At 41.9% G+C, this 13,506-nt stretch overlaps 1 protein-coding gene across 1 annotated transcript in view; it reads left to right on the forward strand.

Annotated features, from left to right (window-relative positions):
* Positions 1–4,252: 4,252 nt before the first annotated feature.
* The window catches only part of LOC105826332 (zinc finger protein 474), a 21,526-nt gene continuing 12,272 nt past the window's right edge, over positions 4,253–13,506 (forward strand). The window contains exon 1 of the mRNA XM_012664287.1: positions 4,253–4,333. Within this exon, the coding sequence (XP_012519741.1) occupies positions 4,301–4,333 (33 nt within the window). The 5' untranslated portion in view covers positions 4,253–4,300. The remainder of the gene's footprint in view (positions 4,334–13,506) is intronic.

The following is a 13,506-nucleotide window of genomic DNA, read 5'->3' on the forward strand; positions in this document are numbered from 1 at the left end:
GTTTGATTCTGCCAATGTTCTTCTTTCTTTGTATCATTTAAATTTTAGATAGTGCTATGAATCACTCATTTTCCATAAAGAATGCTACCCTCTACATTATTAGATTTCAGAATTTCTTCTGTCTGTGACAGCTGACTTTCGCTGCCTGTGACACGCATACATTCCTTTTCACAATTCAGATAATTTCCCTCCGGAATCCTTGATCTGACTTCCGATTAGAACCAGCTATCTTTCCCGATGTTCTCAAGGGATTCAAACTTGCCATGAATTCAGGTGAGGGAAATATTTTCAGAATCGTGATCATAATACCAGCAATACAGTTCACTCGTCTGGGTGACAGGAGCTGTTTCGCTGGCAGAGTGAGTTACCTTTCCCTCGGAACGTGCCTCCGGCATAGGTTGGCTCAGTTCCCTCATGACACCGGTGCTCCTGGTGTCCTTCAAACAATCTGAGCACCAACGCCAATTAGACAGTCCTGCTCCAGGACCTCAGTGGGCATTTCGTGCTAACCACTCCATTGGCTAGAATTGTCCCATTGTTCCTCATTCGAAATATCAGGCCAAATTCACTCTTCCTCATCTCACAGGAAAGTTGTGAAGGACACTAAGCAGGATGTAAGAGGAATAAATGAAATCCTCAGTGTGAATTTTTATTTAAAAGGTAGGACTGTCCTGGGACTGCTGCTCTCCCGTTATATGCCGTAATGAGCAGCATCACACTCTGTCTTTCCTCTGAAAGAAGAACAGCCTGCATGAGGACCATCCGAGTTAGCAAGATTTTAAAAGTGGTGTTAATTTCTGATGAAATTTTGATGTATAATAGGGAAAAACACAGATTATTTAATGAGATCCTTTGATATCTACTTTAGCAAGTGATTTTCTAAATTATGCTGAGGAATATAATAATAGAGGTCATTATTGCTCCTTATTTAGATATGAATGAATAAGTTTTAACATTTGCTTTTAATATTTGGTAAAAAAATTGCCCTTTTCTAAAAGCCGATAGTAACTCATTCTTTAGCTTCAGGCTCTTTCAGGCTCATGGAAACACAGGTTGACAGAGTTAATTAAATATAACTGCAAACCAAGATGAAGCCTTTGTCTAATAACCTTCTATTGGTTAGGTAATGCTTGAGGTTATTTTCATAGGATTTTGCTTGTATCATGTGAAACACTCCTATGTTGCAAAATAGGTATTATTTTTCTTAAGGGAAAGGATCTTTTCTATAAATGGTTGTCTCTCCGAATGTAGTTTTAAGCAACTTTTGGCATCTTCGATGATCGGGTTTGAGCTACAGCCCCGTCAGACACACCTCCAGCATCTGGTGCTGCCATCTGGTGTTTTCTTTTAAAGTAACGCCTTCCACACTATCAAACATAGTGTTGCCTTTCTCCTTTCTGTGGTACCTTCAAATATATTTGAGAAGGTGCCCTCATAATACAAACTCCAGTTCCTTAGAGTTACAATTATGTATTTGATTTGAAGTTAGAAATGCTGCTCCCTAGCTAAATATCTTAAAGGCAGTGGGAACGTCACAATCAGAAAGATGCAGAAGGGCAGGATGGACATTGTCACAGTTTCAAATTCTGTATGCATGCATGTATGTCTGTTGGGTAAGAAAATTTTGGAGCTTAGAGGGAGTTACAAAAGAAAGGGAACTAACTTTTATTGTGTACCTTTATGTCTTAGTCTGTTAGTGCTGCTATAACAAAATACCTGAGGCTGGGTAATTTATAAAGAACAGAAATTTATTTCTCACAGTTCTGGAGACTGTGAAGTCCACGATCAAGACACCAGCAGGATTAGTGTCTGGTGAGGGGTATTGCCTGCTTCCAAGATGGCACTCTTTTGCTGCTTCCTCCAGAAGGGAAAAATGTTATGTCTTCGCATGACAGAGAAAAATGGAAGGATAAGAAGGTTCTCCCTTTTGTAACCTCAAGCCCTTTTTTAAGGGGTTAATTCCATTCATGAGAGTGGAGCCCTCATAGCATAATTACTTCCCAAAAGCCACAGCCCATGAATTTTGGAGGGGACACCATCATTCAAACCATAGCACTTTATGATCAGAACTCTATATACATGACCCTATTTTAATCTTCATAATATTATCATAGGATAGATACTATTTTCCCACTTTCCAGTTTGGGAGACTGAGTTAAGCAACCTGCCCAAAGTCACATAGTTGAGTCACATGTGGATGTCAGAGCCAGGTCTGTCTAATTCCAGGGACTCAGACCTTTCATATCACCATGAGAGAGGCATCGGAGTGGTGGTCAAAGGGGCATGGCTACCCTGCCAAGCTGTGAGTGATAGATAAGACAAAAAAAATGAAAGAAGTTTGTTCATTCACCAATATTTATTATTAAGCATTGGACTAAGTCCTAAATATACAGTCATAAAAAATATAGACACAGTTCTTGATTTCTTGGAGTTTTTAGTTCTATTGAGGAAATTATATGAAATTTAAAAATACGTGTACAATTTTAAATGGATGGTGTGACAATGTGTAATGGTGGGAGATAGACATTAAGGATCTTGGTTAGAGAAAACTTCTTGGAGGAAGACAGTTCAACTAAGACATGAAAGGTGTGAAAACATTACCCAAGAGCACAGATGTGGGAAGGGAATGACTGGAGGAGGAGACATTCAGGGCAAGGGCAGCAAGTATGGAGGCCCTGAGGTAAGAAGGATCTCATAACGGAGCTAAAAAGTCCACATGCAGTCAGAGCCTAGTGAAGGAGGGTGAAGATGAGGCTGAAGAGGTAACATAGCTCCATGCAGCTGCTCTGTGGACACAGGGACATCAGTTGTTTGGCTATTGCGGGAACCCAGGTGAGAGCTGATTTTGGCTTGGCCTGTGGTGTTGGTGGCAGAGATTGGCGCTAAGGTACAATGGTAATAATCGAGAGGTGGAGGGGTGAGGAAGATGATCAAGGATGACTTTCAGATTTCTAGCTCAAGCAAGTACACTAGTTGTGCCGTTTTCTAAGATGAGAAAGACTTGAGGAAGGGTAGGCTTTTGGGGATTAAGAGCTATAGTTTCATTTTGGACATATCAAATTTAAAGCGCTTTTAGATGTTCAGGTGAGTAAGTTAGGCTGGATATATTCGTCTGGAACTCAGAGGACTGAGCTGGGATATACTTTTGCGCATTATTAACATATATTTAATGTAATCATAATGAATGCTGGGTTGGAATAACAGTCCCAGGGCTGAGCCCTGAGACATTATAATACCTAGGGGCTAGAGGAGAAGAAGCTGGAGAACGAGTGCGTGGAGATGCGGGAGGAACACCTACAGAGTATGATGCCGTAAAATCTGAGATCGGAGAAAATGTCAGAAAGAAGAGTATAGAAAACAGTGCAATGCTGAGAGGTTGAGTAGAATGGGACTAAAAACATCCACTTAATCTGGCAATGTAGGTGCAGTTGCTAACCTTGGGAAGAACACAGTCAGTGTAGTGGTGGTGCTTGCAGGGTGTACGAGTGAAAAAGACAGGATGTGTTTTGAGAAGTATGACTTTGCAAACTAGAAGAGAAATAGAAATAGAGAACTTGGGTTAAGAGAGGCTTCTTTAAAAGATGGGAGCTTTTAAACTATGTGTGAATGCTGAGTGTGATGATTCTGTGGGCAGGAGGAGGTTGGATTGGTGAGAAAGGTGATCAGGGACAGTGGAAAACCTGGAGGAGAAACAGACACCAGGGCATGGGATCACCAGTGCGTGTGGGGGGGTGGCTTTGATAGGAGGGGCACTGCTTTGTTGCAGGAGGACGCTGAATGCAAATGAAGGCAGGTTATATGTTGGTAGTGGGGTGGTGACAGAGCTGCAATCCATTGGCTTATCTCTTATATTTTCTGGATGAAATAACAGGCAAGCTTATCAACCCTACCAGATGAGAAAGAGTGAGGTATAAAGAGAGAAAAAAGAATTTTAGGAGCCTTCTTAATCCTTTGTCTCTTCATGCCATCTGTTAAACTGAGTTCCTGAAATCAAGAGTAAGGCTCCTAGAACCATTTGCCTCTATGATCCCTAAACACAAAAATGGCTTGAAATTCTTTGGAGGTGGCAAATAAAACATTCAGTGAGATCCTACTTGAGGTTCTTACCCTTTTAATCATCTCTAGTGGCCCTGGTTCACCTCCTCAGCTGTGCTGATGTCATGAAAACCAGCTTCGACCTCACAAACTGCCCCTTGATGATGCTGACAGCTGGACTACAAATGTCCAGATTTTGCGCCATTTCTGCATCTTTCCTTGGTGCCAGCCATGCCCGCGTATCAAGGCATCGTTCTATGATCCCATGGCTCACAACTCTGCGAAGCACAACATTAAGGTAAAAGGACTAGTTCTCTTCTACACTGTTGGTTCTAGAAGCCAATCCAAAGGAATCTGTGCATATATATTGCATGTACGGACTACGTGAGTGTTGAGGGTTGGGGAAGTTATAAATTTCAGAGAAATAGTATCATCAGTGAAATTGATATATAACTTTCTAACGTGAAAATTTAAAAGATAATACTCACCTGTACAAATTACATTCTAACACAATTATTGAAAGCAATCAGCCTCAATTTATGTATCACATGTTGGTGGACAGAGAGACCAGGATAGATTCAGCTGCCTCTCCCAGAGCCCAAAGCTTGGAGCAAAAATATGTGTTCTCTGCACTGGGACTCTGACGTGTGACTTTCTGCATCTCTAGAAAGAAGAGTATTGATTGTAACTTCTGTGAGAGGAGAGGATCACATGTTATAAATTCAAAAATTATTTAGGCCTAAAATGAACCAAAACTATATCATGGTCATACTCTCAAAAAGTTATCTAGCATAACTGATTTCCTGTGTCTTTTTAAGTTTGCTTCTCCCCATCACCCTCATCTTCTTGCTTCTATCCCCAAACACACAGACATCCACATTTCCTACTGATAGGTGCGAGTGAATCTTCATGTAAGGACTGAATGGATATACATGGCTCTTAAAAATCCAAATTCCAAGGCCAACAACTAAAATCTCTCCCAAAGTTCTTAGAATTCCACGAAAGGTAGCACAACACAATCCGGAAGGAGTCCTTATTGAAACAGAAGTGATTGTCTTGTGAACAGGATCTCACTGCTTAATGTGTGAGACACAAGTTCATCTTTATAAATAGGTGGAGAATTGAGAGAATTGTACTTAGGACTCCATCTCTTTCTCCTTCTTTATATTATGTAATGCTCCTCTTCCTTATGTCTCTTGTCTCTTTCTAACATTTACCTCTGTGAAGTTGTCTTACGCAGAATGAAATGACCTGTGACTCGAACAAGGGCCTAGTAATCCAGGAACTCAGCACATTTCCAATATTCCCAATCCAAGCACCTGCTCTGACCCCATCTTTAAAGTTCCCCCAAGCAGCTCTCACATCCCAGGCTACTTTCAAGCAGAGGTGGTGAAAACTTAAGGCATCACCAGTCCCAATTTAAAGCTTCAGGAAATCGGAGAGAGCAAGGACAGGGAGGGATTGGGGTTAACAACTCTTATAGGAAATAAAAAAAGTTTCAAAGTTAGCATTCTTCACAGCCTATCCAAGGTGATTTCCATTGGAAAACTCCTTTCCTTGGCCGTTCCCTGGTCGGGTGTCTATAGCATGTCAGCTGTGGACAAACCAGGCACTGGAAACAACTCACCTTCCAAGTTCAGGTCAGAGAGTGTCTGTGCTTTCCTGTCGCCTCTCCAACCACAGAAGCTGGACAAACTGAATGTCTGCTCAGTCTATGAGCTTTTTCTGTCTCCCCCCACCACTCCCTTGGTGCTTCATTTTATCCTGTGACCTAGAAGCCATCTGACCACAAGGGTCAGGCTTCTTGCCAAAAGGGAGCACAGACACGAAACACCAGGAAATACCCTCCATCCATTTTCTTCGAGGAAAGTTATTTCTGGCAAGAATTTGGCAAGAGATTTAATCAATACCTCAAATACTTCACCTTCCAACCAATGTTCTTCTAAGGTATCAGAAAAAAAAATATATCTCAAATGTGAAGAGAAAAAAGAAAAAAAAAAAACTTCAAATAGGAAACTGTATTCCTTTCAGAAACATAGACTCTAGTTTGTAATTAGTTATTTGACCTATATTTTTCAGGCTTGTATCTCGGGATGAACATTTAAATGACTAAAATGTCAAACATATATTTAAAATGCCAGTAGTTCTTCTTAAAAAATCAAGTACATGAAGATATTTAATATTAACAGCATTTCCAAATGAATGGCAAGTCCTTCTTATCGTTAAAAGGAGCAAAACAAAACTCCAAATCACACGTAACAGACACTCTTATAGTTGGCGAATAGACAGGCTGGATTGGAAAATTCCTTTACGTGGCATCCAGTGATTTCCAAAAACAATTTAATTCCAAACAACGATCCTTCCAGATGTGACATTTGGGTAAAATTGTTTGGAAACACCAGAAGTAAATGTGAAATACCAGTGGTTTCTGGACAATCAAACTTTGCAATTGTTGAGGTTTGAGACTGAACTAGGCAGTTATTCCTATATATTAAAATGCTATTTATACTTTGTCTGCATGTGTAGGACATGCCCGAGGGAGTAGGAACTTAACTGTGTACATTTAGACTCAGTTAATTTAGCTGAAATCGTGTTTTAAATGGCTGACGGCAAAATTCTAATTTGGGGAACGGAGTCTTTGGTGGCGCAGCCTCATGTTCTGATCTCCTTGCTCACCCCCGCCCCGTGATAGTGTTGGAGGCAGAGAATCTGATAAATTCCTTCCTAGAAAAATGTCTCGCGTATTTGAGTTCTGAAAGAGGATCTGGGGAGAAGGCGATGTTCCACTCAAAGGAGTGAACTGCTGAGGCAGTTGGGAGAGCAAAAGCAGGAGCTTTGCTGGTTTGTCCCATCTAATGGCCGACTCTGTGGACACGTAAGGCAGAACACGATACCCCACTGGCCACGGATGCCCTCACCCTCCCATATTTCCAGAAGCTGCTGGAATCAGGCAGACCTGGGTTCACATCACAGATGCATAATGAAATCACATCTTTGAGCAAGTTACTTCACCTCCCCAAACCTCAGTTTCCCCACCATGAGAAGCTGAAGTGAGAGAACGCCTGCAAGGACCTTGGATGGAACCTTCCAGACCCTCATTGGTCAGCTCCTCCCTGCGCCCTTCCCAGCCGCAGTGTGGTGAAAGGCTGGGTCAGAAGACCCATGGTCTGGAGTAAAAACCAGCTTTTCCACTTAGGAATCGCTCTGCGCCTCAGTTTCCTGGTTTGTAAAACAAGGGCAGCGAGTCTTGCCCAGAGGATTATTATGAAGATAAATGAGATAAAGCATGTGAAGTGCCTAGCAAAGAGCCTGTTATTTGGTGAATACAGGGTAATTGTTAACTGCTATTACACTACTTGATCAAACATTTTTAATAGCACAATATACACAAGGATTTATAAAAGAGGTTTTACTCTTTTTCCTCAGTATAGGGGGAGGGGAACTTTCCCTCTTACTTTCCCATCCAAACTGCATTCCATGATATGCCCTGTGCACTTACCATACACATCTCAATCATGTAGCCTAGTGGAAAGGGTCAGGAGTGCGGAAAATCTAAAACAGAAGCTAAGGCCCGAATTCTTGGTTTCATTTTATCATGCAAAAAGAGAAACACTCGTTGATGGAATGACACCGGTTCAAACAGCTAAACAATCACATAATTCCCTCAGATCCTGGCAAGATGTGCCCTATTTTTGACAGCCTGGGGTCCAGCTGCTAGTGCGGAATGCAAAATCCTCCAGAGCGTAAAGGACTGGAAGGTTACCCTGGGTTACTGCGTGCATGTGGTCTTGGAAATCAGCCTCACGCTTTAATGTAAGAGCTGCTTTTGCATAAGGCTGGGCTTCAAGCTTTCTGTCAGGTTCTGTTGTCATTGCCATCATGTTTAAATTCAAAGAAAGCAGGGAATCTTCAGTGTGATAATCTTTAACGTGGCACTGCTGTTTCTTGGCTGTAAAATACCTCCTCCACTACCTGGCAAGTTTTTTAAATTTTACAGTCAGAGATTCAGTCCTTTGAATTAAAGCACTGCCTTTATAGGCTATCCAGCCATAAGGCAAAGATTCCCTACATAAGTAACTAACTCTTTTTAGCCACTGGTGCATTAATGCAAATTAACTGTGAGGTTAGCCCATTTCCTAGAAATGAGATATAAGGGATATAAGGCAATGCCTTTTGTTGGGGAGACGAGTGAGGAGAGGAGTTGGGAAAATAGACAGCTCTGAGTCAGGAGCTCAGATGGTTTCAGGGGCAGAGCAGGCTGCATAGAGAACAATAGGGAGGGGTGGAGCCTGCGGTATCCTGGAGAGCAAGTCCAGCTAAAGACATTCACATTTAAGACTTTTAAGAACGTTCCTGCCGGCCAAATAAAACATGCCTGTTGGCTGAAATGGCTGCTGGCCCATCAGTTTACAATCTGAGATCCAGAGTGTGAAGCCAAGGGGAGGCAGTACCATGGGGTAGTCGGGGCGAGACGCTGGGAAGAGGACAGCCTGGGTTGTGAGAAGACAGCCGTGAACACTGGAGGCATCCACGGAGTCCTGTGACACCGTATGCAGGGACCAGGGGCGTGCACACTTCATGCCTGAACACAGGGTAACCCGCCCCCGCTACCAACCACCGTTTGGAGTCTCCAGAACAATGAGGCCATTTTTCCTAATCCCACACCTAAGGAGACAAACCTGAGAATTTTAAAGAGCCACAAAAAGTCCAGAATTGCACAGGGCTTCCGTGTCTGGAAAGTAGTTTTCAAAACTAATCTGTCTGCGTTCAAACATGTCAGTGGGCAGAGAAGTCAAGAAAACGCTTTCTCCACTCAGCAGGTCCCCTTCTCATCCTACCCCCGTTGCTTGACTAATTCCAGGTGGAATGTGCTCTGCACATGCCAAATAGGGATCTGTCAACCTGATACTGCCCCAGAAACAGAGTTTAGGAAAAAGTAAAAAAATATTTTGCAAATAAAGGCAGTGAGCGGCGTATGGTCCTTGCCAAGGGCCAGTTCCTGGTTCCGTACTGAGCACAGCACCTGCACGTCGCCTGGAATCAGAAAATCCTTCTGAGCAACAGCACTGGGCTACAGTTGAATCACCCACTGACAACCGCCCTGTCCTCCAGATGTGCTTCCCGTTAGCGCAGCGCTCACCCGAATCAGCCCCAGCTGTTTTCAGCAGATGTCTCCCGGTGCAAACGCAGTGCCAGTACTTGAGATCCCATTGCTTTATTGGCTTTTGCAAAATTGAAAAATATCTTATTCGACCCAGATATTTAAAGACTAGCCATGCCATGCTGTTGGCAGTCACGCCGCATCTGAGAGACAAAGTGCACACCAACATACAGGGCCAGCTCCCGGCCAGTCTTGAGACAGGGTAAGGATCGTCCTGTCTGCCTCTTCCATGGTCACCTTTTTTATTTTATATTACATGTTGCGACTTGTATCACTACAGATGAATGATTATGACCACATGATTGGAAAGTATCGGAAGGTAGGAGTGCCTTTTTCTAATTCGTTCAAAATCATGGTTCAGGCTAACAGGGGCTCTTTCCCTCTCAGGATGTTCTCTCATCTCTAGATTCCCTGAGTTCTCTTTGACACTTAGGTTAATGAATGACCTCAAATGAACACAGGGAATGTGACTGATACGGTTGTTTTGATGCAAGGATGGTACAAAAAAAAAAAAACAGACTACAAGCCGGGCACAGTGGAGTGTGTCTGTAGTCCCATCTACTCCAGGAGGCTGAGGTGGGAGGATTGCTTGAGCCCAGGAGTTCGAGACCAACCTGGGTGATACAGTGAGACCCCATCATTAAAAAACAAAATCATTAAACTTTCTGCATTAAAAAAATATTTCCAAGCATGTTACTGGAGGGAAGGAGCTAGGTATTTAATTTACATATATATTTAGTAATAAAAAAAATATTTATTACATTTTGATATTGTTGCCTTGGCAAAGCCCCACTAAAATGGCCTCATCAAAAAGAACAGGTCAACTGCTTCAATAACAACAAATAAATCTAGCAAACTGTAGCTTTCCAGTATGTGAATGCAGGAGGCTTCCTCTGTTCCCTGGTAGCAGATGGGTAATTGTTCTTGTGACCTTCTAGAGCCAAAGTTCTCGGCCTTCTCCTTCTTCCTGAGCTGAATCACCCTAAAGAAGGTACTTGTAGCCTGGAGAGTGGACCATGGCAAGGGCAAGAAAAATATAAAGGAATAGCTAGTTTGAGGCCAGATGAAACTTTTGGTATCCCTAAAATCACCTGGAGAAGGTGACTAACTGAACTTAGACGTTTTTTGCACACACATGAGCACACGCACACACTTACATACTAATGGGCCTTGAAGCTTCTCGTACGGGAAGATGAGAAACTGGTCAGTCATGTTTCGTGCAGACAAGATGCCCTGCATGTGGGCACAGAAGAGTCCTGCTCTTACGTTGTTCATCCCGGCTGTAGGGCTCAGGTCCTGACACTCTAGAATTAGACTTTTCTTGATGAAATTTTATGTGAACGGAGTTGCTTCCTAGTGCACCTTCTCTGGCAAAAAAAAAATTCATTTCCTGAAAAAAAAAAGACTTAATAAAATATGTTCTTATGTTCTGTTGGTCTTTTTCTTTTTTTTCTTTTGTGGTTATGTATTTTGTGTCTTTGAATGGGAGAACTTCTTGGGAGACAAATCAAAGGGTTTAGAATCTAGATTATTCAAAAATATTTCAGTTTCTGGCAAAAAAAAATCACTCTAAAATACATTACTTGATTTTGGATTTTTTTTGACAACGTGTACTTTGAGCTATATTGCACGAGCGTGACAATGTAAAAATACTCCACTAAGTTATGTCTGCGTGAGTGTTTTTTAAGCTGCTGTATTGAGAAATAATTTACAAACAATAAACTGTACCTATTAAACATGTGCAATCCAGTGAGTTTTGATAGTTTTATATACCTGTGATATCACCACCATAATCAAGATACAGAACATGTTCACCACCCCCCAAATTCCCTACATTCTTTTATCCTGCCTTCCACCTCCAGACTCATATTTTATTTTTGACCAGTATACATCAGTTTGGATTTTGTATAAATGGAATCATGTAGTATGTACTCTTCTGTGTCTGGCTTCTTTCAGCATAATGATTCTGAGTTTCATCAAGTAGCGATAGTTCTTTTGTTGTTGTTGCTGCTGAGTAACAGTCAATTGAATGGTTATATTATAGTTTGTTGATCTATTCATGGGTGTTTCCAGTTGCATTCATGTTTTTATTACAACTTCAGAGTGTTGTCTACTTTAGTGCAGGGAGAACCAGTCTGCGTTTCTTCAATATAGGATAATTAAGATGTTTTAGCATATAAAAATTATAAATTGTCTCATCTGGCCCGTTTCTTAATCTGATTCTGTCCCAAAGGTACGAAATCCTTATTCTTGCATTCAGAGCCCAACATAATCCCAAAACACTTTTCATCATGTTCTTTCGTTGTTTCGTCTCGAGGGGCCTTCCACAACAGCACAACACCCTAACTTGGCTGATGCAGCTCTCTTAACATTCTAGTATTATCTTAACATTCTAGTATTATCTGTCAAATCTCTGTTCCACTATTGACACATGGCCAGGTCCTGACAGGAGGATTGAGTCTGACATCAGGAACGACATGCTGTGGGGAGGGACACTTGGAAAAGTTGCCAACCTTTAATTACGTTCTTCAGGTCTGACTACCCATGATTCAGCCCTTTACTGAACAGACAGATCGTCACTTGTACGCTTCCTCTAACCAGTCTTTTCACTAATGGACTTTACAGCTTTCGTGTTAACATACTACGGTACTAGTAAACAGTTGTCGAAAAGGTTGTTCAGCAGTTTGCTTGAGAGAGTTCTACCCATTCAATAAACCCATATCAAATATGATCCACTTCATTGGCTTCTGGTCAAAACTCTTCCCTTTCTTCATACTTCAGGCTCCTACGGCACTACATCCCCATGTCATGGCACTTACACATTTTGTTTTATAATGTAACTTACATGTTTATCTCCATAACTAAGGAGAGCTGATGATCAGGCACAGGGAGGGTGCTGTGTGCAATTAAATGCATAGGGCCAAAGGGAGCAGACGAACGAAGGCATGAGGCAGCAAAGCTGGGGGCTTTGGCCTCCAGCTTGGGGGATGGGGTTGAGTTTGATGTGGCTGGAAGATCTGTTTCTTGGGGCTAAGGTTGGTCATGACTGAAGTCGGCATGAAGTGTTTGGACTTTATTATGTAACCATGGAGAACCACAAAGATTACTGAAATCGTGTCAGGGCAAGTGTGCACAAAACAGTCAAGTGCAGAGGGAAGAGAGATAGTTGAGGGGCTGACAATTATATACCGATTTGTCTGTCCAGCTAGAATGAACAATACAGGACCCAAGGGACGGTTTTGGTCCATCCATCTACTACATTATTCTTTTGGCTGCCACATAAGATGGCTGACACCATGCAGCCCCATTTAGTCATTTGTGAGTTCATTTCATGACTAATGAAACCAGGGCAGGGAAACAGCCTAAACAAATTTAAAATATGTAGAAGAACTGTATTTAGGATTATCTTATAATGGAAATGGTCTCATGCTAAATCCTGTCCTCAGGTTATTTTTGTAGGCCATTGTTACTGCTTTTTAAAGCAATGGAGTAGAATCTAGGACTTCAATTAAGTTGCATCATATAAGCATTTAACCAATGTGTATTCAACTATAAACAGCAAAATAAAATACTATTACTGTAATAATGTAATTTAAAATACTGCACATATTTTCACTTTGCATTTTAAAGAAAAACTTTTTCTATTCACAACACTTCTGACTCCAAATGTGTGGTTTTTTTTCCCACACTAACAACCAATTCCATAACTCTCCAGACAACTGGGTACCCTGTAATTCAATCCTGATACAAACTACCCGGAGTTAGTGCAGACCCCACAGGTTGAGGGCTCAGTCCCATAAGAAAGCCCCCTCCTTCAGAAGCCAATCACAGCTAGTGGGTCCTCAGGTTACTCATATTTCTGTCCAACTTGGCTAAAAATTGGGGTTTCCTATGACCCCCTATTCATGTTTGATAATTTGCTCTAAGGGCTCACAAAACACAGGGAAACACTCTACTATACTATTTACGTTACTGGTTTATTATAAAGAATACAGATGAACAGCCAGATGAAAAGGTATGTAGGGCAAGGTATGGGGGTAGAGGGTGGAGCTTCCATGCCATCTCTGGGTGAACCACTCCCTCAGCACCTCGATGTGTTTACTGACTTAGACACTGTTTAAAGTTCCTTCATTTAGAGCCTATATGGAGGCTCCGTTATGTAGGGATGATTGATTAAATCATTGGCCATGGTGATTAACTAAGTCCCTCTCCCTTCCTCAGAGGTCAGAGGGTGGGGCTGGAACTTCCAACGCTGTGATCAGGCCTTGGTCTTTATGGCAACCGGCCCCCATCCTGAGGCTGTCTAGGAA

This window comes from Propithecus coquereli, unplaced genomic scaffold (genome assembly GCF_000956105.1).
Source record: "Propithecus coquereli isolate 6110/MARCELLA unplaced genomic scaffold, Pcoq_1.0 Scaffold88, whole genome shotgun sequence".
NCBI lineage: Eukaryota > Metazoa > Chordata > Mammalia > Primates > Indriidae > Propithecus > Propithecus coquereli.